The sequence below is a fragment of the Numenius arquata genome, chromosome 1 (assembly GCF_964106895.1).
Source record: "Numenius arquata chromosome 1, bNumArq3.hap1.1, whole genome shotgun sequence".
In the NCBI taxonomy this organism is placed as follows: Eukaryota; Metazoa; Chordata; class Aves; order Charadriiformes; family Scolopacidae; genus Numenius; species Numenius arquata.
The window spans coordinates 11,583,204-11,609,843 of NC_133576.1; the positions used below are offsets into that span (position 1 = coordinate 11,583,204).

The following is a 26,640-nucleotide window of genomic DNA, read 5'->3' on the forward strand; positions in this document are numbered from 1 at the left end:
CCGGGACCGGGCGGCCCCGGCGCCGGCCGGGGGGGCGGGGCTACTCCCGGAAGCGGAAGCGCTCGGCGGCGGCTCCGCTTTTCTGGGTGATGTCGCCGAACCGACGCCGATCGAGACCCTCTGGCCGGGCGGGGCTGGCGGCGGCGCGGCCTGCCCGTGAGTTTCCTGCGCGGCCGTGCCGGAGATGGAGGCCGCTGTTGCTGGCGGCTCCGCCCTGATAGGGATTGGCGGGAGGCGCTGGCCCCTCGCCGGCCTCTCCTTCGGCGGCGCAGGGCACCAGGCGGTGTGTTGCGGGAGAGACAGCGCATTCCTCCTGGGCAAGGGCACGACACCTCGCCTGGGGGAGCTTTAGGGCCCTCCGGTCCCGCTCGCAGCGCTCCGCTCCGACTTGCGAGGCCGCCATCCCCGCCGGGGCCGCCTCTGCCGCGGGAGGGCCTCGGGCAACGGCTGGGGAGGGTGTCCAAGGGGAGCTCCGGTGCACTCGTGTGCTTCTCTCTGCCTCTCACCAGGCCCCTGGTCTTGGCTGTTCGTCAGACGAAAGACACCGCTGTGGATGAGCTTTTGGTCGGAGCCGCTCTAACGGCTCTTGCCTTCTCATTCGTTGGCTTTCTCCCAACTCCTTGTGGCAAAACTCTTGCTCAAATGCTCTTATGGCTGTCTTCATTCTAGTGTCAGCCTTTATTACCCCTCGATTTGAGTTTGCATGTTTGGTTTGTTTTGTGGTTTTTGTTTTTTCTAATGAATATATTTTCTCATTCATTTTTCAGAGTTACCACTTGTGGATGCTATCTTTTCAAAATTAATATCAATTATGAACCTGTGAGAGAGGTTAAATAGTAGGTGTGTATGTGGTAAACTGAAGTTATTTATGCGAGTGTGTTTGTGCTAGCTTAATTCACTAGTTTAGTTGTTATAATGAAAACGTAGCATAGGTGTTATATGCTGGTAATCGAAAAGCACGTTTCAGCAAGTTTGAGTCTTAATCTAGCAACCAGTGTCATCTCAGCCTTTAAAAAAAACAAGTCAGATGGCAAGGTTCAGTCTGCAAATTCTTTGGCCAGTGCTCAAATTTACATCTTTGCTCTTTCTTGCAAACCCTTTTTGGGTGAAGGGGTTTTGTGCCTCAGTGCGTTACTGTAAGAACGAAGCAGTATAAGTATTATTTGCGGTACTTCAAAAATCACTAAACTGCAAGGATTGTGTGATCTAGGGGGAGGGAGGATGTTTTTGTTGGTTTGTTTGTAAGGGGGTTTTTGGCACTGAGGGGTTTTGGGCTTTTTTAGGTTGTGGTGGTTTGTGGGGAGGTATTTTTTTTTCAGTCTTTTCTTTTTCTTTTAAAGTACAACCCAGGGCTAGACCAAAATCTCTGAAGGTGTAGATTATATGTACCCTGCTCTAAACTTGCTTTTTGTTTAGATATAGAAATAATTTTCAGAAAGATTAAGGTCCTTTCTACACTTGAGAATTCGTGTTCAGCACTTTCAAAATACAGGATCACAAGTCAGTTGGATCAATTTAATAAAGAAGTTGTTTTCATCTTGCCTTTTTTGCATGGAGATAGAGCAATTGAATTGGAAATCTGTTTTTCCGTTTCCTGCTTGCTCTAATTGTATCGCAGTCTTGTGAAAGGGCTCCACAGGAATTAATCTTAGTGAACAGCTGGTGACCTGGTTTGATTTTCTTCCTTTAAAGCACCTGGAAGACTCCAGTGAGAATTGGAGTGTCACAAGTTAGCAGAGGAAAGGAGTTGTTGTTTCCATTCCATGGATCCCTTGGGTGCTCCTTCCCAATTTGTGGACGTTGACAGTCTGCCAGGCTGGACTGATGCCTATGAGGCAAAGCAGCTGGACTCTCACCAAAATCCTGTTGAAAAAGCTCAAGTTGGTGTTAGATCACCGTTTCCATACAGGGAAGACATCAATGCAAAAATAATCTTATGGTAAGTTCCATATGGCTATGGTGTGTTTGTCATCACTTTTCCATTTACTGTTGGGATCCAATTGCCTCATATAACAATTCCTGCTACAGAATAAAACCTTCAATCATCAAACATTACAGGTCTGCAAAGAGAATAATCTTTTTGTTCATTGTAAATCTGCAAGTCTGAGACTTGCTCCACCACAGGTTATAAACTGCATGGTCATAGGCATTCCTTGATGCAGCAGACTGGAGCTGTACTTCTTACTGTCATACCATATGCTTAATATCAAAACTTAATTGGGCACTTTGATACAAATTTTTATATTTTAAAAAAATACACCCCGTGTCTATTAGCTTTTTTTCTTTCTTTGCTGGCTTTGTTCTGCTTTCACTTTTCTGGTTTGGATCAGTATTTCTTTCATGTGGTTCTTGTGGCTTGCTTTGGGCTCTTTTTTTTTTTTTTTTTTTTTTCTTTTCTTTTCTGTTTTCTGTCTCCATGGTTTTGTACCAAAATCCATTGATAAAGTACAGTGGGCTGAGGTGAACTTACTCCATCAGTTTCTGTTTCCTGTAACTCAGTATATTCAAACCTGCTCTCTAGATGAGTAACTGTTAATCAGTATGAAGAGAGAAGGATTTCTCAGGGACACAGGTTCAGGAATCAGCCTGAACCTCTTTCTGGTTAATACATGCAGGAAATGGGACTGTTCATGGATTTCCTGAGCCTGATTAAGTAAAAAAAGAGAGAAGTAAAAGGTTGAACATCTCTTCTGACTTGAGCATAATAAATGTGTGCAATTTCAACGGTTATTTTAATTTCTCCCTGTGTGTGGGAATCTTTATTTCCCTTCCTATGCTTTTTGATCCCAAAATCTCTAATGGCTTCTGTTATGATAAAAAGCAGGTCAGAGTTCTGCTACTCCATTGTCTCTTGTGCATCTCTACTTTGTTTATCTTCTGCATGTCTGATCCTTGAACAGCAGAATGAACATGATCAAATTGCAGACTCACAGTTCTGGAACAAAAGTAATAAAACTTGAACTAGCTGCAGTGTCACTCTAGATCCTTAACGGCCTAAGGAAGAGCAGCAGCAGTGAAGTGCCCTGGATAATGTGTATGCAGACCCAAAAAGTACATTGAAAAAATTATTGACATTTTGAAAGTAGTGTATTACAAGGACTGTCCTCTTCTTTCCAAGAGAGAATACACCTTTTTTTTTTTTTTTTTTTTAACATGTTACTCTCCATCAGTTTAACACACTGCTGTGCATGTTCTGCTGGCTACGTACAGCTACAAAACTGCCTTTTCTACATACATCAATAAGTTACTGCTGAGGCTGGGAATTTTTAAGGAAATGACAGGTGGCATTCAGTCTTTCTTTATCAGAGGCAAAGATGGTTTTGCATGGTAAGCATCTCAGGTTACGCTATGCTATATGGGCACTGGAGTACTGTTAATGCTTTTCATTTAACTTGACACTTCCTTGCTTGTCAGCACTTATTTGAGAATATCCTGCTTAGTCTGATGTTTAGCCTGCAATAAACTGTTTCCTTGTTTCCTCAGGAAAGGAGATGTAGCGTTATTGAACTGCACGGCCATAGTAAATACCAGTAATGAATCTCTCACTGATAAGAATCCAGTATCTGAAAGTATATTCATGCATGCTGGGCCTGACCTGAAGGATGAACTCCAGAAACTCAAAGGTAAGTGACTGGAGACACTTTTATCTTATGGAAATCTACTGTCTTTGTACAAAGCATCAGGATTTGGCCATAAACTAAAATCAAGGTATAGCTTCCCCCCAACAATGTCTAGCATTAATGTGAAAGGGAGGAAACGCATCCCAATCTAGTCTCTTGGCTTTTTGCCATTTGGGTTACAGATCATTGGAAGTCTATGGCAGATGCTCAAGTTGCTGAGCCCTCACTTTATGCTACAGTCATTCCCATTGTTATCTGAAGCCACTTAGAGTAGTTAGCTTGTCAGAGCTTTTACTCGAGGAAACAGTCTTGTGGATCTTCAGATTTTGTTCTTATCCCATTCAACGTGTATACGCAGTGGAAGACAGGAACTGAAGTTCACCATTGCAGAAATTAAGTGGGTTCTAATATACACTTTGTGTGTCCTCTTTCAGGCTATTAAGGCTATTATTTCAGGCTGCACACACAGCCTTTCAGGAAACTGGAAAACTATGTCAATAATAAATGGAATGATAAAACACTGCATGTCTGAAGTCTTGGTGATTACTTAGATTGTTTTGTTCATTTGTCTATTCTGCACAACAAATTACTTTATTAGAAAGTTACAAGACCTTCCTTAGTGGAAGGTTATTCTGAAAACGGATGAAGTTTCCTTTACCTAGATTCTTTATTAACAGAGTTTATGGATGATAATGAGATTTACAAATACTCAGCTTTATTCCCAGTTAGACGAAGAGTTTTCTTATTTTGTGTGAGGACCAAAGAGTTTATCTAAGGTCATACAGAAGTCTAATATAGTTTTCAGTTAAAAATTCACATTTCTAGTAACTATGGTACTGAGCTGAATTTTGAGACTAAACTGGTCCCTGATTAATACTGCTCACTATCTTGGGTCACAGCTGTGTCTCCTTATCACATAGTAACAAAATGGAAGGAGTCATAGTATTTCTAATATAAACTCTCGGTAGCTTAAACTACAATAGAATAGATATCCTCTGCTTTTATAAAGTCATATTATGCTGATCCAGCTTGCTTTTTGTGAGTAACCTGGAAGTAAAACAAGATGATGATTAACCATTTCACAGGAGGTGGAAAAGTGAGTGTGCATCCTCTGGGTGGAAACAACTCTTGAAATACAGTAAATGTTACAGAATAGTTAGGACCCTGTTATGTACACTAGAAATTTTCTAAAATAAACTTGGGTATCTGTTGTGCACTTTAAGCTGAGAAGAGGGACAACGTGTCAAGGAGTCCTTAAAATTTGCAGTCTGTCAGCTCAGTATGTGTTTGTCATGGTAGCAGAAGTGGAAGGGAGCTTAGTTAAGAAATGAGTTTTGATTCTTTTGTCACCTCTGACTCCTTTTTGTGCTCTTTCCCATTTAACCTTGAACTCTTTTCGTAGGAGAATGTTCTTAGGGAGAAAAGTGAAAATGTATGGTCTTTGCTGTAAAGCTGTAAAATGGGTGCAGTGGTGATTTTCAGTTCGTTCTCTCCTGCTTTATTCCTACAGCTTGGTATATAGTCATATTTCATAGACTCCAAGGGAAAAATCATGATCTTAAAGCATGTGACGTGCTGACCTTTCAAAGGTCTGTGCTTTCTTTAAGGCTCAGCTAACTTGTGTGTTCCGGGGAACAGTGTGTAGTTTTGATTAACGCAGAAATACTACAGCCGAGGGTCCAGGCTTGCAAATGAAGTGCTATTGATACATGCTTGCCTATCAACACATACTTGTTGCAATCTAATAAGGACCTTTTGTAATAGCAATGCATAGTGATCTTCTAACTGCAGTGAGACTTTTTATCTGCTGCAGACCTTATGTGGAGGATTCAGACTTTCCATTTTAAACTTGGAGAGAAAGCTGTGCTGTTTGAAATCTCATCGGATAAAAAATAGGATTTTGAATTTGTTCCTAGTTTTGCCACAGACCTTTACCTTGTGCAGCTCACTCGACTAGATCACTTCACCCTGTCTTCAAATAGGAATAGTACTTGCTGCTTGTTTTAGTTTAATAAATTTTGTAGAGGTCTTCAGGCAGAAGGTGTTGGGAAGTACTAAGTGCGATGTAAGTATAGTTAGAGATTAGTGATGCCACATATGGTTATCTGAATTTATTAGTTTTCCCACTGAATTCACAACTATACCTCAGTCAAACTTGCTTTTTTCTTTTTCACAAGACAGTTTTCCTACAGACCTTTGCTTGTTCTTTGGAAGTTGTGTGACTTGGATGGATCATGGAGGAAGAGTAGTAACTCAAGATCTGATATGTTGTTTCAGTTTTAGCTTCTACTTTTTCCATATTGTGCTTATTCAGTTGCTTTCTTGAGCTGAGGTGTCTTAGAAGATGTGCAGTAATTCAGAAGAGTATGCTTAGTTTTAGTATGCTGTTAGATTCCTTGTCGTTAACCCAGAAGAAACAAGACAGAGGTCTGCAGAAGCTAATCATGTGATATATTGGATCAAAAAGCTTACAAGATGTTGGCTTAAAGGCAATGTGTTGTTGCCATTAAAAAGACATGCTTAAAGTTTTGAGTAAGAGAGATTCTCAACTTGGAATGTCTCTTGCCGTAAAATATGCTTTCATGTCTGCTGATAGCCTGCCTGAGCACCACAAGGAGCAGAGCGTAGTAGAAGTGAACACTCCTATTCAGTGGGCAGCTTTGTGATTGACTTGAGCCAAGCTACTGCAGTGCTGTGGCCAGAAGGGTGGTCGCAGCCGCTTGTTCACATCTCATTCCTTTTCGTGGGCACTAGCAACCTATAAGATCAGGTTGAAAGCTAATGCAGTGAAAAATATTAGCTTTCAGATATATCGGAAAGCTGAAGTGCAGCTGTCCAAGCAGGAGGAAGGTGGTGGAAAATGCTTGTCTTTGAGGGTAGGGAAAGAGAAAGACTAGAAATATTTCTTCAGCCATCCAGAACTGGAGTAGACTAGATTTTGGTGAAGAAGGGGAGAGTTCGCAGATGTTTCTTCCAGGTGCTGAAGCAAAAACAGACTTCAAACACAGTAGCTCTTCTCAGATTTTTCATTATCAGAAATATATTGACTGAAAGGAATAGAGAGGTCAATGGATGACATCGAGGGTTCTGACAAGCCGATTTCCCTTGCAAAAACTACAGGAATTAAGTATGAGTAACTTGCAGGAGATAGCCAAAGAGCAATCAAAACCAAAAAGAGGTAACGATGTAAAGTCTGCTAGCATACAGTAAATGGTCCTAGAGTACCTAACTGGAGGGTGCTGTGAATGGAACAATTAAATGTGTTGCTTGAACTTCCTTGCCTTGAGACTAGACACCTAGTCTGTCAAGACAGTATGATTTCCATGAAAATCATACTTCTGCCTTGTGGACACAAAGAAACTTGAAAAACAAAGCCAGCTACCTTGTTCTGGGACCACAGATGAAACAAGTGCTTGATCTATTAATTTTTTAATAGCTTTGCCAACAGCTGGTGGATTTGATTACAGAGACTTGTAGTCCTTTTATGCAAAAAGCAGTCTCCCCAAACCAACTTGTTAAATTCGGAAGAACTTTTTATTGCTGCTTGTATAGCATATTTGTGCATCAGTTCTCTGCATGTTGCCAAATCATTTCTCCCCTTGGCTCTGTATGTTGCGTAGTAAGCACTGCAGTTAAGACAGCATTTCTAGCAATTTCTGGTTTGTCTTTATAGGCATAGTTTCAAAATTGAGAGGAATGAGCATAGCTTTCTCACCTCAATGTGATTAGGTGATACTAAGCAACTGTTACAAGACAGAATGCTATCCATAATATGTCAAAAACACTGACTTCTCTATATCAAGCAGAATTGTCTGACTGGGGCAAGTCAAGGGCTCGAACACTTCTAGCTTTCTTATGACGTTGGCATTTATTCTTGTGTTTATTTTTTTCAGGGTGCAGGACAGGCGAGGCTAAGCTCACCAAAGGATTTAATTTGGCTGCACGTTTCATCATTCACACCGTGGGACCCAAATACAAAAGCCGGTATCGCACAGCAGCTGAGAGTTCTCTATACAGCTGTTACCGCAATGTCCTGCAGCTCGCAAAGTAAGCACACGACAATTTACATGAGGGTTTGTCATCTGAGGACCCTCTGTTCTAGATACTCAGGCCTGCACAAAGGCTGTGAATATCTTCTCGCATCTACTGGATTTATTTAAGGACACGAGGACATTAGCGACTTGATGGTATACTTCATGCCTTTTGTTATCTTTGTTGCAGTGTAGTTAAAATGTGCAGAGAGATCTGAGCTGGTTCAAGCCCTGAAACAGTGTAGCTGGAGCTGGGCAGCATTCAGTGACTTTGAGGAGAGGCAGCATTGATAATTCCATTGGCTTTAAATGAGCTTGCTCAAGCAGCAACTTAATGCATCGTTGCAGCCACATGGACATATCCACAGGCACATCTGACTGCTGTATCAGTTCATATATGTGACCTCTCTGCCTTCGTACAACAGCCACCTAAAATTCTGAGTCAGGGAGCAAGGTTATTTCTAAATCCACTGTTGCTGCAGATGGGTTTGTAGCTTTTCTTTCTTCATCTGTGGTATTTTCTACTTCCTCTTAGCTAACAGGTTTTTTTGATCTTTGTGCTTTCTATTTTTCTGTGTTCTTTCATGTATTCTGTTGTTCTCCTGTGGTGGTTGTTGTGATGGTAGCAGTAACAAAAGATACCCGAACAAGAGCAATGTCAGAAAATATACTTAACAATTTCTTAGGGTTGCTCGATTCTTCCAAGCCTGGACTGTGTGTTACAGTGCAATAGTAAGTGTTTCATAATCAAGATTACAGCTAAGGTTTCTAGTATGTGCCAGCTTTATTCTGCCTCAGAAGTAACAATCAAAGTCAGATCTGGATTGAAACATGTTAAAAACAATTAAATGTTCTAATAATTCTGCTTAATGAATTCTGAGTGCCTTTCAGTCAATCTATTCTATAGAGTAACTTTTGACACTTGTGGAATTGTCTACCGACTCTGAGCTTGCTCAAACTCCTCTCATGACCACTGGCAACACCTCTGCTTTACTATTCTAAAAATGTGGCTCTGCTGGAAGTGTTTTACTGATCCTAAAGTATGTATCAATCCAGCCTAATGATTCTCTAATCATACCCATGATTGAGTAGGCCACCTTGGTCTGTTTCCAGACCTCTGACAAAACGAGTGATAGGTCAGGTGGAGGAAAAGAGAATGTTTGCAATGAAGAGCACCTACTTTTCCCCTTCTGTTCCTCACTGTTGATCCTATGCAGGAAGGAAAGTATTTTAGAAAGCATTGCACGGAGCTTGAGAGAACAGCTTGTTCATTCAGGTTATGAGAAAATGCAGGAACAATGTAGCTGAGGTAGAAGGAGAAATCTGAGAACAAACACAAGAGGAAACAGTGTGGAATCATTAATGGTTCCCTCCTTTTCTGCTTAATGATGGTATGTATGCATCTTGCCAGGAAGGAATCCTTCTGCACAAACCTGAAAGAGGATTACTGCTGCATGGAGGCAGGAAAAGTACTGGTCTTATCTATTGCACTGACAGACACTTATTCTCATTCAACCTTCTATTCATTTGTTTTTCTTTTTCTGGATTTTAGGGAACAGGCAATGTGCTCTGTAGGATTTTGTGTCATTAATTCTCTGAAAAGATGCTACCCCTTGGAGGATGCAACCCACATAGCACTGCGTAAGTTTCTTGGAAAGTGACATAAACTGGATGGCAGTATTCAGCAGATCACTTACCTCTTGACAGATTGCTGTTGATATGAGGAGACCTTTTTTGGGGGACTGTAGTTTGTTAGAGACTAAAAAAGCCGCTGACAAACATTAACCTTTCATGGTTAATCAGGAAATGGAGGATAAAAACAAATGATCCTTCCTCTGTTGAGACATTATCAGTAAAGATCCATGGTAATCTGTGCTGGAACTTGCGGTCTTCAATACGTTAATTAATAATCTGGAAAAGATGCTGAACAGTGGGGTGGGAGAGTTTGCAGGTAATAGAAAATTGTTCAGAGTAGTGAAGATTAGGCCTTACTGTGGAATAGATGTAGATAGACCTCAAGCAACAGAGTGAATTTCATCTGCCACTTCAGTGTCATCAGCATATCCAAATTTAAACTGATATTCTTCCCCCATTGACCCACCCCAGTGTGTTTCTGCCTTCACATGCAAAATGATGGGCTCATCCTAGGGAGCAAAATCTTGAGATTAAAATAGTTCCATGAAAACAACAGATCACTGGAGTTCAAAACAGCAAGCTGAGTAAGACACAACAAAATTAAGAATGTTATGGTATAAATCTGTGTTTTGTCCACCCTTTAAAGCTGCACATTCAGAAAGAAAATAGACTAGAAGTTGAGGCTTTCAACAGGAATAGGGAAAGGCAAGAAATAATTAAGTAAGCTAAAGTCTCTTTTTCAGGTTGGAATACATTGAGCTTGAAGGGAGTGTGATAGATGCCTAAACTCATGAGTGGCATGGAAATGGTGAATAGGAATCAGCTGTTGACTGTATCCAAAATAAGAATGCTACTATGAATCAGGTTCAGAACAAACAAAGAGAAATAGTTCTTATGCTTACACTATTTGTTTTTTGGAACTCCTTACCAAAAAGCATTGTAGATGCTAACAATTTTCAACTTGGGTTCAAGACGAAGCTATAGTAAAGAAAAAAATGAAGGCTACTAAAACCAAATCAGAAAACTTCCTAGGCTGACAATACTTAAAGAATAGAAAGGTGCTCAGAGAAGAGTATTATATACTTGCCTGGTTCTTACTTTTCCCTTTTCTCTTGACTTTTTAATTTTTATTGGCCTGCTCTTGTCTGCTTTCCACCACCACCCAGTCCCTGGACCTTCCTGCATGGTGCTCCTACACAATAGGAAAGTTATTGCAGATGAAAGGAGTGGGTTTTCCTCTTGCTGTGCAAGCTGACTGGAGAAATCTTTCTTACCTTCTGTTTAGCGGAGGTGCTGGCATCAGAGAAACAGATTTGTCTGTAGTTTTCTCTGCTATCTGCCTGTTGAGTGGGACACTTGAAAAAATCTGCTCCAATAGGTTCAGAAAAGTGTTTACTGTGGAACTGCACAAATTCATTTGTCCTGTAAAGTAGTGTTGCAGGTCAAGCCAATTACATGTGAATTTCTGTACAGGAAGTATTTGAAAATAGCTCTTTTTTTTTTTCCTATTTTTTTGAAAAACTCATGTTAATGTATTCTCTGTAGAGTAGACTTCTTTCCTTTATCGTGCTCTCTTATGTTGTCTCTTTAGGGATATATACTACTTGAAAAATACTGCTAGACCAACCTGTTTGTTTAGACACTTTCTCTCTTGGCAGTTTGACAGGAAAGCACTTGAAAATCCTGACATGTATCAAAATTATTGCAGCTCAAGGACCTCATCTGTACAGGGATCTGACTGGGAGCTTGGTTACAGAACATTTTTTTTTTTTTTTCCCCCCTTAGCTGCAAGTGCTTAGGAACTTGACCACGTCCCTGGATTATGCTAAAGCTTTGTGAGAGTCCAAAAAAAGTAATAGAGGAAATATATTTGGAAATCATGAGGGAATTTAATTTTTATGTGCCTCTTTAGCATAGCTGACCCCAGAGGTGTTGTGTGGCTAACTCTGTCTTGTACCAATTTCTGCTTTGACTTGCTTTCCTGGGCACAATGGCTTGTTCTAGGAATACCTGGGTTTGGCAATTTGCACAGGACTCGGTTAAGGAAGGATTTGGCTTGATTTTGCAGGGTCATACAGTAACATTCCACAGACTGAGGAGTACCTAGTAAGCTAAAATCAGAGAGACACTTTTTCTCTTTTGGTATCCATCTCTAAAGTGAGTAGCAGGAAAGAGTTGAGATGGAACTTCCAATATGGCCAGCAACCGATTTCATGTGTTAAACTACCACTTAATCCATGCTTGCGTACAGTCTGTGGAGCTATTTTTTATCAGGAGAGAGATGTGTCTCTCTATTCTGCACTCTGACTTCCTCACTTGTAGTCGTGTGTGTAAATTTCTCCTCCTGTTTTGCTAACTACATTTAATCTTCTTCCTTGCAGGCACTGTTAGAAGGTTCCTGGAGATTCATGGAGAGACTCTGGAGAAGGTGGTGTTTGCAGTCTCTGAGCTTGAAGAGGTACCTCCTTGATGTTTATTCCACCAAAGTTCATGGGCGTGTTTGATCTTCTTTGCAGCAGTATTCACTCCTGCATTGTAGAGCTGGATTCAGATTTCCCCTTCAAATTGCATAGACTTCTGGTGCTGCAGTATCCTTCTGTCTCCTACTAACATCTTTCCCAGTACTGTTTATGCTCTTAGCAGTCACTGTGGACATACTCGGAATCTTTCTACTTCTTGCTTCCACGTTCCTGAGCCATGAATAGGAGACAGATCACCTAGAAACATCCTAAACATTGCTTGCTGGCTTGTTGAAATAACAAGCTTGACATTTAATGATCTGTATCCAGATGGATGCTAGTGGTTCGGATATTGACTTATCTTGTATATCAGACTTGATAATGGCAATTCCTGAGCAGAACACCCACTGTGTTCAGGTTCTGTGGCATCTGGGTGAGGAAATTAACTAACTTGTTGGGTGTTCTAAAACTGCTAATCAGTTGGAGAGAACACATGAGGTATTACAATGTTCAGTAGAGATTTTTCACTATTTTCCTCCATGTGGGGAGGGTTTCTCTTGGCTGGTTGTTGCCTTTTCTTTTTTCTGTCAGATCACTAAAGGTGATCTGCATAGAAGTGCGTTTTAGTATAAGTAGCCTTCACTGAAGTCTGTCGTCCATGCATATTGTAACTTCATTACAAAACTAAAGTATCTTCAGTCTGAATTCATGAAGGTTAAAGCAGAGTTGTTTCCAAGTCATTTGCCAGTATGGCTAAAAAAAAGTTAGCCTTTATCAAGTTTGACTGCCTTTATTGCCAGGTAGCAGCCCAAATAAGCCAGCCCAACTTTGCCTCCAAACCTCTGAGAAGGTCCCTGCTACGAGGGCAGGTGTTACTTAACTGAAGAGCAGGGATGCGTGATAGACCTTCACGCATTTTTCTTATTTGTAGGCCACTTACCAGAAGTTGCTGCCTCTGTATTTTCCAAGATCGTTGGAAGAAGAGATACAATCCTTGCCTTACCTCCCTGCAGATATTGGCAATGCGGAAGGGGAGCCTGTAGTACCAGAGCGGCAGATCAGGATTACTGAGAAGCCGGGTGTTCCAGATGGTGAGTTCTTAACTGAACTTTGGAATAAGTGTCTCAGTGTGAAAGTCAATGGGAAAAACAGAAAAGGCAGGCTTCCTACCCCATCCCCCTAAAGTTGGCTATAATGAAGAGAGTTGTCGAGCTGCCTCGTTGGCTTCATGTGTTCCACAGGAGTAACTTCTGCTTTCTGCCTCATTGTGTAGAGTGTTATTGTTAGAGGATGCGGTAGAGCTGTTGTTCTGTCTTTTTTTTTTTTTGGGGGGGGGGGGCGGAGGGGGGAGAGGTGGGGCAGTTCATTTGCTTTGCAGATTTTCTCCCAAGGTAATTAGGAACTTTGCAGTTTTGTGGGGTTTTTTTTCAGAATCTTGTGTGGCCCCTAACTTAAAACAGTATTATTGTTAATGGTCTATCTTATGTATTAGCAAAATGTTGCTTATATGCTAGCAAATGTTGTCTCGGTCAGATTGTGTTGATACATCATGTGCATCAAAATAGTTGATGCTCAATGAAAACTAGGAGAAAGTCTCTAAAAGACAGAGCAACTAGGTCAACCCAGAAATCTGTATTTGGGAAATGGCTGTCAAAGGTCAGTGAAAAAAGTCTGCCTGTAGAGAGGTTGCCTAGATGTCAGCGTTGAGAAGGTGAGATATGCAGGGCAAAATGATTTAGTATGTAAATGGGCATAGATGGCACATTTGCCTTATTTATTAAGCAGTGGTATGGAAGTTTTCCACTTCAGGTAAAGCCTTAAACTGTCAAAAGCAGATAACTTAGAATGGGTTTCAAAGGTCTTCCGCTTTTGCAAGGCCAGTTGGGATAAGGCTGAATATGCAATGAGGATACAAACAACTTAATTTCCCTGTTCACAGTTTGATATCTGATGTGCTTACTCCTGTTGATCAGATTCCAATCTTTTTTTTTTTCTGTCCAAACTGCTGGTTAGAATGATATTTGTGGCTGTGGCTGATTGGTGTGAGGCATTAAACCGCTAGCAAAACTTATGAAATTACTCATTTTGCATATGTAGAAGCCAATGGGTATAGTGGAATCCTGCACTTTTGTCTTACTGCTGCCATAGTATGTCGTACTAAAACTCAGAAACTCAATTCCTGTCCAGATTGCCCAGAGAAGTGATGCTAGAAGCCTTGGTAATATTCCTTGATGACATCAAGTTCATTAGAGCATTCTGGTATTGTCACCAGCAAGAAAACCTGTGCTCCTTTACTTTGTCACACAGTCATGTTGTAAACAATACTATAAAAATATTCAAGTTCGGGTTACCACCAGCTCTACAGCATCTGTTCAAGCAGTGTCAAGGATATAAAAAGCAAGCCCTTTCTATGGCGCGGCTTCTAAACTGAATAAAGCTGAAGCATCTGTCCCCTGTAAGACAACTGTAAAGCCCGAGTCTCTCTCTCCAGACCTTATTTTCTGAGAGAGTTAACCATTATCCCTATGTCACAAGCTGATGACTAGGACTTGCCCACTTAGTTTTCAGGCAAGCCAATGTTTTAAGGGAGTCCATAGTTATCGATCTATATTGAACTATAGCCTGTACTGGAGAGATATTAGAGCCACATCGTGGTACGTTGTGGTTTTCTGTGTTAGTTTGTAGCATGATGACTGGGTTGGCTCACTGAGACGTATAGCAATTCAGCAACAGCATTGCTGTCTTGTACAGAGCTTGAACATTTTACACTGCCTTTGTTTCTACTGCAGATGCTTCAGATGAAGAGGGTCTGGAGGCAGATTTGTCTTTCATTGGTTCCCATGCTTTTGCCCGCATGGAGGGAGACGTTGACAAACAGAGACGCCTCATCCTTCAGGGACAGTTGTCAGAGGCAGCACTGCAAAAACAGCATCAGAGGAAGTGAGAATTTCCTTGTCTATGTGAATGTTGTGGGTTGGTTAGCCACTCAGAGGACCAACCTTTAAGATTATTTTGTTATCTGTGAAGCCTAATCTTCTGGCAGGGGAAAACAGATAAAACCTGGTGTCACCCTGGATCGATTTGGTAGCCTCTTTGGTAGCCTCAAGGGAGAAGGGAAGGGGCAGTAGGAGGAAAAGGGAAGCTAGTGATGAATCTATTAGTGTGCCCAGTGTATCCAACCAGCTGGCTTGTCTCTTTGCCACGAGATGTCACTGTTTTGTCACCACTTTTTGTAGTGGGGTCACCTGCTTTCAGCATTGCCCACTTGCTCCCGAGGCTCTGGGCAGATAGCAGAACGTTCTTCCTCCATCTTTCAAAATGGAAAGATAAATAAATGCATGCTGAGGCTTTTCTCAGGTTTGGGTGGGTTTTTTTTCTGCTAACCCTAATGTGCATGATTGCTTTCTTAGAAGCCAGTTCCATGCTGGAGTACTCTTGAGGCATGGTGCTTGGCTTGTTTTATCAGATGAGGCTCTAAGTTGTTTATCATTGAAAGGAGGAAAAAAAAAAAGCCATATGTGACACTGGTTGCTGCATAGTTGTGTTCGACTTCTAGACTTCTTAAAGAATTTTTTTTTTTCCTGTTTTTTAAACACTGGCATTGAAGTGCCCAAATTCAATGCCACTGTAGTTACTAGTTGGTTCATTTTCATTTCATGGGTGAAAATAACTAGGTATGTAACTGACACTCAAATGTTTTGTTTTTTCTTTTTTTTTTTTTTTTCCTCCAACACTTCTTTCTTTAACAACTTGATAGTTGCTCCATAGGTCAGAAAACCACAACATTAGAGAGAGGGCTCGGTCAGAAAGAGCTTGGTTTGTCTTTCCCATATACATTTTAAGGCTTCTAATGCTAATCCAAAGGGGGATTGGACCTGACCACGTGTTTTGAACTTTCTAGTTATAATCGCTGGCTGTGTCAAGCAAGAGCTGAAGACCTCTCTGATATTGCTTCTCTTAAAGCCTTGTACCAGACAGGTAAGTTCAGGGTACTGATGACTGATCTATATTGTCTTAAAGTAAAAATACAAAATAAAAATAAAATATTTTCTTTGGATTTGAGTATACAATATGTCATGTTATTGAGCTAGAAACCTGGCCAAGAAATAGACAGCATCTCTGCAGTAAAGCATCTCCACCCTTTTGTTTCAAAGAAATCAATGTTGCTTTCAGATGATTAGTGTAGAGAGTAAGCAGTTACTGAAGCAACTTTTAATACAGCTTTCCTGAACAAAACAGCTTGCTTTATTTTCCTCAGGTTAAGTATGTGTTGCTCTCCTCTGTATCTGTCTCCTGGTTCTAATGGCTGAGTACCACGAGCAGCACATCTTGCAACTGTGAGTTCAGTAGGTCAGGAGATTAGGGAGAGATTCAACAACCCAATGGAGAGTTCAATGGAATAAAATAGCTGCAAGGTCCTTGCAGCTGGGGAAGTGCTCTGGAACCTGTACTTTTCAGTTCACTTGTACTCTTTAGGTAGCATCATATTTGGATGTAAAAACTTGCCATAGTCACAGTGGCTTATTGCTGCTTTGCACCATGGCAGGAAGAAACAGGGACCCATCAGGCTCTCAGAAGTGTAGCTGTGTTTCTCCAGAGAAAGTCTGTTCAGCACTTTGGCTGGTATCTTTAGCCTCCTGAACATCCAGATACTTACCTTGATCTTTGTGCAAATACTAAGGCTGTGTGATATCTTCTAGTCAGTAACTGCAATTTTAAATTCTTTTCTTTGCCTTAGATAAGGCTCTGTGGACTGCAGGTTGTCCATAAGGCATGCTCTGAAAATCTGTGTGTTAGATTTCAGAGCTTGTTTTCTAGGAAGAAGTTTGCTTTGGTGGTAGAACTGTGAGTGAAGGTTTTCTTAACAATAAAACTTGTATTACTTGAGATTTAAATGTGGAATATGCAAGAGCATAAAATTGCAGTCCTTAAAACTTAAGGTGCATCACATCCCAGAAACTTTCATTTCTGAACCAGAATAGCTACTGGTATAGTAAGAACAGTAACTCTAATGTGTTTCCTCATCTTAAGATGAAAACCAGATTAATTGCAAAAATTGAGTTGTGGCAGGTTCTCCCTAGTTTGAAAGGGACCAACTTCAAAACCTGGCATGACTGAGAGACATTTTGAGGCGTATTTTCTTTCTTTTGTAGGTGTGGATAACTGTGGTCGCACAGTGATGGTGGTAGTTGGAAGGAATATCCCCGTAACATTAATAGACATGGAAAAGGTAAGGCTTTGTAAAACTAGAGTTTTGTAGGTTGAATATGAATATTCAGGATGTGAAAGTCTGATTATAGAGGTAGTTCAGTGATAATACTGGAAAAATTATCTGTAGAAGACTTAAAACAGATTAAATAGAAACTATTTTTGTTGGCAGATAAAAATTTATCCCATTATAAAACTTTGTGCATGTTGAGGTGGCTTTTCTTGAGGAGAAACTGGACTATTTTTAGAGGAACAGGTCTAACATGGCCTCCTTTTTCTTCTCAAGAAGAAAGAGACTTGGCCTGCTTCTATAACTGGCATGACATGAAGGGTGAAATGTAACAAGTCAGATAAATTCTTGCTTCTTGCTGTTTTCATGAAAATCTAATCTCCTCCATCTGTGAGGTCAGCTAGACAAAAAATGCACCTAAATGATTACAGTGAAGTCAAAGACTTAGGATGTTCACCTTGCTTTTGTAGCTCAAACATGCTACTCAGCCTCATGATTGCTGATTTGTGAATGAATTAAAGCATATAAAAATCTAATGTAACTATAAAAGAGTTCTTTGCATATGTAAATTTCATTTCTTTCTGTCTCAGGCTCTTCTGTATTTCATCCACGTCATGGATCATATTGCAGTGAAGGAGTATGTCCTGGTGTACTTCCATACGCTCACAAACGATTACAATCAACTAGATTCTAATTTCTTGAAGAAACTCTATGATGTTGTTGATGCCAAGTGAGTATCAATAGGAGAAGAACCCCTTCTAGTCTTCCTCTGTGCTGTGCAGATGTTTGTCATTTCCTGTGTCTGATTTCCCATTTATTTGCGAGTGAGTTTTGCTGGGGCAAAATAACCAAGGTAAGAGGAAGGAAGACATGTTTTCTTTCCTTCTCAGAACCATCTATCAAAACAGCAAGTTCTGTGCTCTGCAGTCTCCCTTCTGGAGCTGTTAGAGGCATACTGGGTGCAGTGTCTGTCTCTATCCAGAGGTGGAGCTTCTGGAGCTTGGCGTTGTTAAAAGTATGTTGGTAGTTGTGAGGGAAGGGGCTTGGGTAACATTGGTAGTCATAATTTGTCCATAACTTTCCTTGTCCACATAAGACTGTAGGCTATGATGTCTTTACCTGAAAAAATAATCATTCTACTTTTTTTGCCCTTTACATTTACTTTTTCGGTATATGGCCTTATATTAGATCTAACTTTGTAAAATTAGATCACAGGCACAGAAGCAAAAGGATCTGTGTTTTAACTGTTATGTTATGTAGGTGATCTTAATGAGCAGCCACCTCTAAAGAGGTTTTTTCTTTCTTTACACCAGGTACAAAAGGAACTTGAAGGCACTGTATTTCGTCCACCCAACATTTCGTTCAAAGGTGAGGTAGATAGTACAAAAGAATGTTTTGGGTGTTGCCGGGGTAGTGTGTAAGACAGTACAAGGAGCATGGAGGTATATAGAAGACTTCCAAAATTAGGCAGTATCTTCTGGATCCACAGTCAGTACTTGCAATTCATCCCCATCTTTGATCTAGCTGTAGTTCTTCCAACCAAAGTGGTGAGCCACAGTGCAGTGCAGCTGTCTGTGCCTTGTTTTGCGTGCTCTCTCAACAGAGAGAGGTGGAAGCTTTGGATTTCACTTCTTTCAAAAAGAAGCATTTTGTCCTTTTTTTCTGCTGGCTGGCAGGGTGACAAACTATGACCAAACTCTCTTAGAATTCTTTTCTTTTTTGTGTAGTTCATTTCCTGGATGTTTCACCTTTTCTTTCCCCACACGAGGTATTGCATGTGTGCTGCATGTAGCTTAAGATCTGCCCTGGTAAGGGCAGAGGGCAGTGTGTCAAGCAGCAATGAGATTAGTCAGGATTATAGAGTATAGAAGTAGCAAAGAAAGATGAGAAGAATGCCTTGTGGCGAAGTGCAGAAAAATCCTGTTAAGCCTTCAGGAGATGGAAAAAAAAAAAAAGAACTCATCAAGCAGTAAGATATTAGCCTTGGCTACGATCTGTGTCAGGCAACAGAAGATGGAGCTCGTTCTCTTCTGTACTTCATACACACTACTCATTGCAGCTGTATGAGTATTTCAGATGAACTGTCAGGAGCAGCCCTTCCTAAAATTTTTGTTCGTCCTATTAAAACAGTTAGAAAAGTAGTCCTCCATGTTCACATCAAATTAACCTCCATGTTTATTCTGCTTTTTGCTGACATTGATTAAATTTGAGAAAATTACATGCATGGAAAAAAACACCTGTTTGCCCATTTTCAGCAAGAATTTGTTCGACTTAAGTTTCCTTTCTTTGCGTGTGCACAGCTGGGACAGCATGAGACTTGTTTTTATGTAGATGAGACTGAGGCTTCCCAACAGTATATCTTCTGGTTTCTGTCAGGATATTGATTATTCCCACAGCGTACAGATCTGAGGTCCGAGTGCTAGACTTAGAGCTTCCAGCTCTCATGAAAATGTAGGAGCTGGCATGGAACATTACTAAGGTTGTGAAGTTGAGCGGAAAGCTAGGAAGGTTGAGGCTAGGAAGTACTAGTGTTTTAGATTCCCAGCAGCTCTTTATCCTCCTCCTGTATTCCCATACGTTTCTATTTGGTTGAGAAAGGTCTGGGTTTTTGGTGTTGTGGTTTGGGGTTTTTTTTGGTGGTGGGGTTTTTTTGTTGTTGTTTTTTGGTTTTTTTGGAGGATGAGAACTTGTGTTCACCAGTCCGTTGCCATGTTCTCTGTCCCTTTGGGAACTGCAGAGGAACTCAGCAGATCTGTGGGGGAAGCAGATAGTTGCTGGGAAGCAGGGAGGGTGAGAGAATTGGAGCCCTCTAACTTGCTGGAAATGGAGCTGGTTTGTATCCTATTCTAGCAGCACAGCTGGAGGCAAAAGAGGATGTGTGTCCATGTCTTTCTGCCAAGCCTTTTCTCTAACTGAAAGGCAAGTGGGATTGCTGCTGGCTGTTGCAGAGAGCATCAGCTTATGAAATATGATGGGGAATATGCAGCAAAAAGTCCTGATGGAAAAGGTGGCTGCTAAGAGGGAGCGATTTTTCTCTCCCCTCCTTTTTTGGCTGTTTCGGGGCTGTTGTCCCTGTGGAAGATTGCTAGCCCAGAAGCCTCAAATATCTTTAAAAAAAATGTTTGGCACATTCATCTTCCTATTTGGAGCATTGACTTCCTTCCCTAGAAATAGTGGAAAATACCCCATGTCTCAAATGTGGGAGGAAGGCTTGTGCATTCATGCAGCTTCCCAAACCCATCACCCTCATACATGTTTCTCATTCTTAAATCTTTTATATAAATGGTCCATTTTACTACAGTATTGAATCCTGACACAGAGGATGTCTGCCATCTGTTAGTCATGTTGCTTATTTCTGGGCTAAAAGGGATCAAGAGGCTTTTCATCACACCTCTTGGAAACTCCTGTGCCCCTAGAAAACAAGCATAGTTCTGAAAGTGCTTTATAGTGCCAATGGTGATTCTTTGTTGGGTTTCTAGATGTGAAACTTCTAAATTATGTGTATTCTGAGGATAATTGCTGATCTAGAATACGTGGTTTTCAGTATGCAGGGAGCAGTTATCCTAAAACACAGGGTGTGTCACTGCACAATCCATTTTTACACGCTAATCCTGCCTTTATTCATGCTTCAATGTGAGTATTCTTGTGATCTGTGAGAACTTGCTTCTCTTGTAGTTCTGCTGAAATGTAACTGTTGTTATGATGAAATAGCATCATAGGGAACAGCAGTTTTTTAGGCTGGCAGCAGCTCTTGCTGTGTGAACACTTCACCACCAGGACTTCGATTAACATACCCTTGAAGTGCTGTCACAAATTCCTTCTTACTCTTGTGTGTAAATGTACTTCTGCTGCTGATATATAAATAAAGGGATTTGGGGGCATTTTTATGTGAATCCTCTCGGCTTCCTGCTTCTGAGAGTTCTTCAAACACAGCTTTATAGAGCTTGGTGTGTTCTGAGTGAAGTGTCAGTGGCTGATCTGAAACAATCTCACCCAGAGAAATTCTGTTTCATAAATTTAGTAACTTAGATGTGAATGAAGAATGTCTCAAAACTGAAACATACTTGAGTACTCAGATATTTATAATCATTATAATTGTTATATTAATGATGAACAATTTTTGTCTTGTTTTTTCTGTAACAGTCATGGAGGCATTTTCTGGAGATCAGATGCTAATATAAACATTGCAAATCAGTTATGGCCTTTTCTACACAAGTTCCTTCCAATTGTAATAAAATTTCCCAGATTTTAGTAACTTTCTCTTTGGGGTATGACCCAATTAAGAGATTGGTGACACACTTAATCTGTGTTGTGCTGTTTTTTTGAGGGAAAGACAGCTGACATATCAACTCTGGTTTTCTAACTTGGCAGAAGTGACTTTAGTAGCCTTTTATTCAGATTCAGAACTGCTGTACAAGAAAAATGAAGGAAAACTACAGCAGATAGACTGGATTTTTAAATTTTTTGATTGCTCCTATATAACTTAATCTACTTTCACTGCATTAACAGGGATTTGGTTTAATTTCAAGTTCTGTGTCCCCTTACTGTTAAGGAACTGGCTGCTCTTGTATTACTGTTTTATAACCTGTGATTATTGAGAATGGAGATAAGAGAAAAATTCTCTAGAAATATTTCTGCCCTCCTTCCTTTTTTCTGTGTTACTTGGTAAGATGTGTCAAACTGCAGTGGCTTGTATACTGAAGGGGTAGGGAGGAGGGATGGAAATTGGTTTTCCCAATATCAGTTTTTATGATGGTTGCAAAAATATTCCCTGTTAGACTTTTATATAAAAAACATCCATAGCAATTGTGCTTAATGGTTGTCATTCATACTCGGAATATATGCTACTGTGGTACAAGATTGAGAGGGTATTTTTCACTCATTAAACTGTCACTCAGTGTCATTCGTAGGTCTCTTTAGAGGTCTCTTTAGAAAAATACAGTAAATAATGGATGCCAGTAATAGTTTGTCTCCCTGCTTTATGCTAACATGAATCTCTAATTCTGCCCTTAAAATAATGAACCAATTTTAAATGTTATGTCCTATTCTTTACCTCCTTTTCTCTTTTTCATTTGTTCCTTTCTCATGTACACTGTTTTGAGGAGACAGCATAGTTATTCCAGGACAGTTTTTTTAGCTATCGATTTTTTTCTTTAAATGTTGTATTCAAGCAGATAATTTTTATTGACCTGAAGTTTTAGTTTATTTGAAGCTCCTACTTTCCTTAAGGCTTTTCTTGTGGTGTTGCTTCTTTTCTGTTAACTTACTGCAGTCAAAGTACAACTATCAAACAGAATCGCAGAATGGTCAAGGTTGAAAGAGACTTCTAGATGTCATCTGGTCCAGCCCCCCTGGTCAAGCAGGGTCAGCAGGCACTGGTTACCCAGGACCAGGGGAATCATCCGCAATAGGAGCATTTGTGACCTGTAGAACAGTAACCTCTAGTTCTCACAAGTTTTTTTTCTTTCCCTTCAGTGTACCAGGAATAGACTAGATAAAAAGTAAACAAAATGTAATATAGTGCTTAATTTTGGAGAGGGTGGATTGAAAAGTAAAAGCTTGTGCAATCAATCTAAACAGGGATATTTAATAACTTATAGAAGTATCAGTGGTGTCTTACAGGCTTTTGCAAAACAAAAATTCCTTATCCTGTTTACATCCAAAAGAGGCAGAGGTGTAAATACTTAGAGTAAAATTTTGCAGAATGAGTTGATAAGGCTTTGATAAGAAACGCGGTAAAACAGAAGGACGGACACACACTCAGCCAACTCAAAGCAGAGAGGAGACTTCAGTAGGACCTTTGAGCAGCTGAAAGTCTCTCTTTCTTCTCCCTCAAATTGCCTTTTGTGTGAAAACTGGAAGGGAAAGGGTTGGAAATACTTCTGTCAGAGTCAAATAGGTTATTTCTGAGCAGGCTAAACTGGAAGTGAAACTGTGCCACTGTTGGTTTTGGGTTTTTTTTGAAGACAAATAACAGAGTCGCTGTTACTCTTGTGCAGTAGGAAGGGACCTTAAGCTGGCAGTTGGGGAGGAGTGATTGTGTAGTCAGAAGACACTAGCTTGAAGGCTCTCAAGACAGTGCTTGCTAGCAGTCAGTTGTGTGTACTTCCTGACCTTGTTGTGTTATTGCCATGGTATTAGTGTTTCAAGTGACAGCACCAACTTAATTTGTTTTTGTTGGGGTTTATTTTCAGGTCTCGGCATGGTTTTTCACAACCTTTACAGTCTCAGGGCTAAAGGACAAAATCCACTATGTGGAAAGCCTTCAGCAGTTGTTCACAGCCATACCCCCAGAACAGATTGATCTACCCCCTTTCGTCCTTGAGTATGATGCCAGGGTAAGTGATTGCATGTGGCAAGCATCAGTCTTTGCTCCTAAGTGTAGTTCTTGTGCATCTCCCATTCTGCTCTGCAAGAGCTTTAAAGGCACTGACTTCCACATCTTAAGAATGGGGAGAAGAAAGGGAGGGTTCCTGAAGAGTCTAGTTGATCTTCTGTGAGCAACAATTGCCTTAAATATTTTTTTTTTCCACATCAGTCCAAGTAGAGGGCTTGGCTAAGGATTAGACTCCTTTCCCAGTTGAACAGTCTTCTATGTGCATAAAAGGCAGACTGCCTTTCTTCAGCCAAGAACTGTAACATAACACACTAAGAGCCTGTGGACAAGGTAAAATTCATGTTATATACCTGCTATATACCTTACACTGACTGGAAAAAAAAATGCTATCTGTGTTTCATCTTCCCTGTCCCATGTATCAACAAGCATGCAGGAACGAGAGGAAAAAATAACTGTGGAGTGAAATGGAACTGTAGAAGTGTCCCTTGCCTTTGTGTTGGTTCCCCTCCTCCTCCTTTCTCTATCCCAGGTCTCTACCCAAATGGTGGAATGAATGTGGCTTGAGTTGGCTGAATCATTGCAAAGAGGATGTGCTGTAACTAGAAAATAACAGCCAGAACTGTGTGTCTGCATAAGCAACGTCGTTTTGAGTGACTGCCTACACTAGCATTTGTGGCTTCCTTGCGTCACAGCTTTGGCTTAATGGCAAAATTTTAGCTGCACTTTTTGCTTAAAACAGAGGCAAAACCAAGGCCTCTTTTTACCTAACTACCTGCACAGTCCTCTCCTGAGTGGATTGTGGCAGTCACTGTACTTGTGGAAGACGAAGCTGGGAGTACCTGTTTATTTGTGCTGCTGCGTCATCATCCATTGCAAGGTGTATTGGAGAAGACTTTTGTTCAACTGCTCATTCTGTTCTCATTTGCAGGAAAATGGGCCTTACTATTCTTCTTATCCTCCATCCCCTGACTTGTGATCTGCAGTCCTGTGATGCTGCTGGTTTCCCATGGATCCAACGACCTGATGCCTGCCAAAACCTGTGCATTTGCCCATATGCAGAATTCAGAGAGAGGGTTTTCCTCCCCCAGCTCTGGTATTTTTTTACTGATGAGATATTTTCAAGCACTCGAGCAATCAGAGAACTTTATGCCACTGTGAACTGTACAACTATTTCAACTATATTTATCCAATGGAAAAGTTGATTTAAATATCACTAGGTGCATTTTATTTTGTTCTTTTTGAAGCTGTTACATTTATTTCTGAACAAACTTTCTCTTTTCTGGGAAATCCATCAAAAGCACTTGATCATGGTTTTAACTATTATAATTTTCCAGCTCCATTTGTAATTCCCATTTCTGTCTGGTCTGTACAAATACTGTGTAGTACCACCCTGACACATTGGTCATCGTATGGTCTCTGTGTTTCACATCTGATTACTTTCCCTTTCGGTTAGTGCTGATTACTTTGGTCTTGACCCAGCAAAAGTATCTGGAATTGGGAATGCCACGTCTGCGGGCTGAACAAAGCACTACAGCCAAGCCAAGTTTACTGCAAGAGTTAATACCATAAATGCTAGGTGAGCTAGGAGGAGCCTTGATAAAGTCCCTGTCAGTTTTCATTGGATGATGTGACATGTCAGGATGCCACTACCCTCCCAGTAAGAATAAAATTGAAAAGCATTTGTGGTTTCTTTTCTCTAACTATAGTTGTTTGTGTTCTCCTTTGACGTGACCAGATGTGTTTGTATGATAGTTCAGGCAGATGGCATTAATTTATGTATGGAGGGGAGGGGGAAAGGGTGACTCCAACCCCAATCTCTGGTGGCAGAGATTTGTTTCTCTTTTATTTCCTGTTACCCTGACACTCGCTGGTTTTGACAGACATGATACACGTAGGAGAGCTCAGCCACAGAATACATACGGAACTGGAGGTGAAAAGTTTTTCAGCCTGGCAATGGAAAGCCAAAGAGGAGAGAGAAGGCTCCCTTGTAAACCATAATCAGGGATTGCAGTCCCAAATACAGAATGATAGAATCCCTGGTAGAAGGAATGTCACAACAGTACGGAATAAGAAAATGACAGTATGGTCTTCAGTCTAGTTGCTTACCTGCCCTGACTTGTATCTGCTGCTCTCTCTTTACCAAACTTTGGTTTTCCTTGTCCATCCACTTCTGTAATAACTACCTTTTTTAAGCATAAGCAAAAGTCATTGTGAGATATTTTAGAAGGTGGCTATTCACACTCATTGAGTTGCTTTGAAATTGATATTTCTCTCCTGTTTAAAGGTAATGTAAATTGTTGGGATAAACAGGGGAAAAAGGAAATACTCCCGTGGTCTTGGGCATCTAACTGCATGTCACGATTTGTGTCTGCAGTCTGGGAGTTAGGGATTTTATAAGTTTGAAGTGCGGTGAAAGATGGGCCGTACTGAGTTTCCTTTCTTTTCTACCTTGGCCTCCTGGCTTAATGTTGTGTTTCTACTCCACATATCCTCACCGTGTTGGTATGTCAGTTGTGGATTAAGATAATAATTTGGCTGAGGTTTAACAGTCGTGCATATACAACGTATAAAAAACAAGTGGATTTGCTTTTTAAGTGTCTCCCAGGGTCCTTATGTGATTCCATTATCAAATCCAAGGTGCTGCTAAAACTGGAAACTGTAGCGCGATGGAAAACCACCTTGGTGTTAATACTTGGGAGTGTTGGGAGCACCTTACGGTCAGTTCACATGTGATTCTTTCAGCACTTTTCTGGTGGTTTTTGAGAAGGAAATCGCCTAAGTCTGTGCAGAGAAGCTACCACGTGTCCCTCACTCCTCTTTTTACCTACCTGTTTGCAGCTGCCCTTGTCTAGTGACTTTTATAGCCAGCAATGAATTTTCCATGCTTCTCTAACGATTTGTAGAGCTTTCCACCCCCGTTAACCATCTGCTGTTTTTCACACCCGTGGCATTTTCAGCAGGGCTGTTGCAGAGCAGCCAGTGTCCACTTCATAGGCAGATTAAAGGGGATTCAGAGCATATTGCGAAAACCAAAGTCTCAGTTTCACAGTTTTTAGATGGTTTCTGTCCCTTTAGCTCACAGATGGCTCAGAGTCATAAAACCTAAACAGTTCTTCTTAGGACTCAGTCTGCACGTTTTTCAAACCCTAATCCAGTCATTTTAAGAAATGACTTGGCTCAGTGAAGCACGAATCTGCCTCCAGAGCATTTGCAAAGCAAAAAGGAGATCTTGGCACTGTGCATCTTATTGTGTATATTTTTCCCTTGAAAGACTTTGCTTTAATATTTTTTTTTTCTTAACCCAAGTCTCACAAATCTCAGTGGCAAGACAGACCTGCAT

The 26,640-nt window shown here is 40.7% G+C and overlaps 1 protein-coding gene across 3 annotated transcripts; it reads left to right on the forward strand.

Moving 5' to 3' along the window:
* The first annotated feature begins 42 nt into the window (after window positions 1–42).
* On the forward strand, window positions 43–24,998 carry GDAP2 (ganglioside induced differentiation associated protein 2). Of its 3 annotated transcripts, XM_074144544.1 has the most exons (15): window positions 43–156; window positions 768–840; window positions 1,693–1,939; window positions 3,484–3,623; window positions 7,514–7,667; window positions 9,204–9,292; window positions 11,668–11,744; window positions 12,677–12,836; window positions 14,535–14,685; window positions 15,647–15,723; window positions 16,899–16,975; window positions 17,554–17,693; window positions 18,277–18,331; window positions 23,158–23,301; window positions 24,229–24,998. In XM_074144544.1, exons 3-15 carry the CDS (start codon window positions 1,764–1,766, stop codon window positions 24,274–24,276), a joined length of 1,488 nt encoding a protein of 495 aa, XP_074000645.1. In that variant the 5' UTR covers window positions 43–156; window positions 768–840; window positions 1,693–1,763; the 3' UTR covers window positions 24,277–24,998. The 3 variants fall into 3 exon arrangements, with proteins under 3 accessions (XP_074000645.1, XP_074000636.1, XP_074000628.1); XM_074144535.1 differs by lacking the exon at window positions 768–840; XM_074144527.1 differs by lacking the exons at window positions 43–156; window positions 768–840 and adding an exon at window positions 14,206–14,211 and having other exon boundaries at window positions 1,764–1,939.
* The last annotated feature ends 1,642 nt before the right edge of the window (window positions 24,999–26,640 follow it).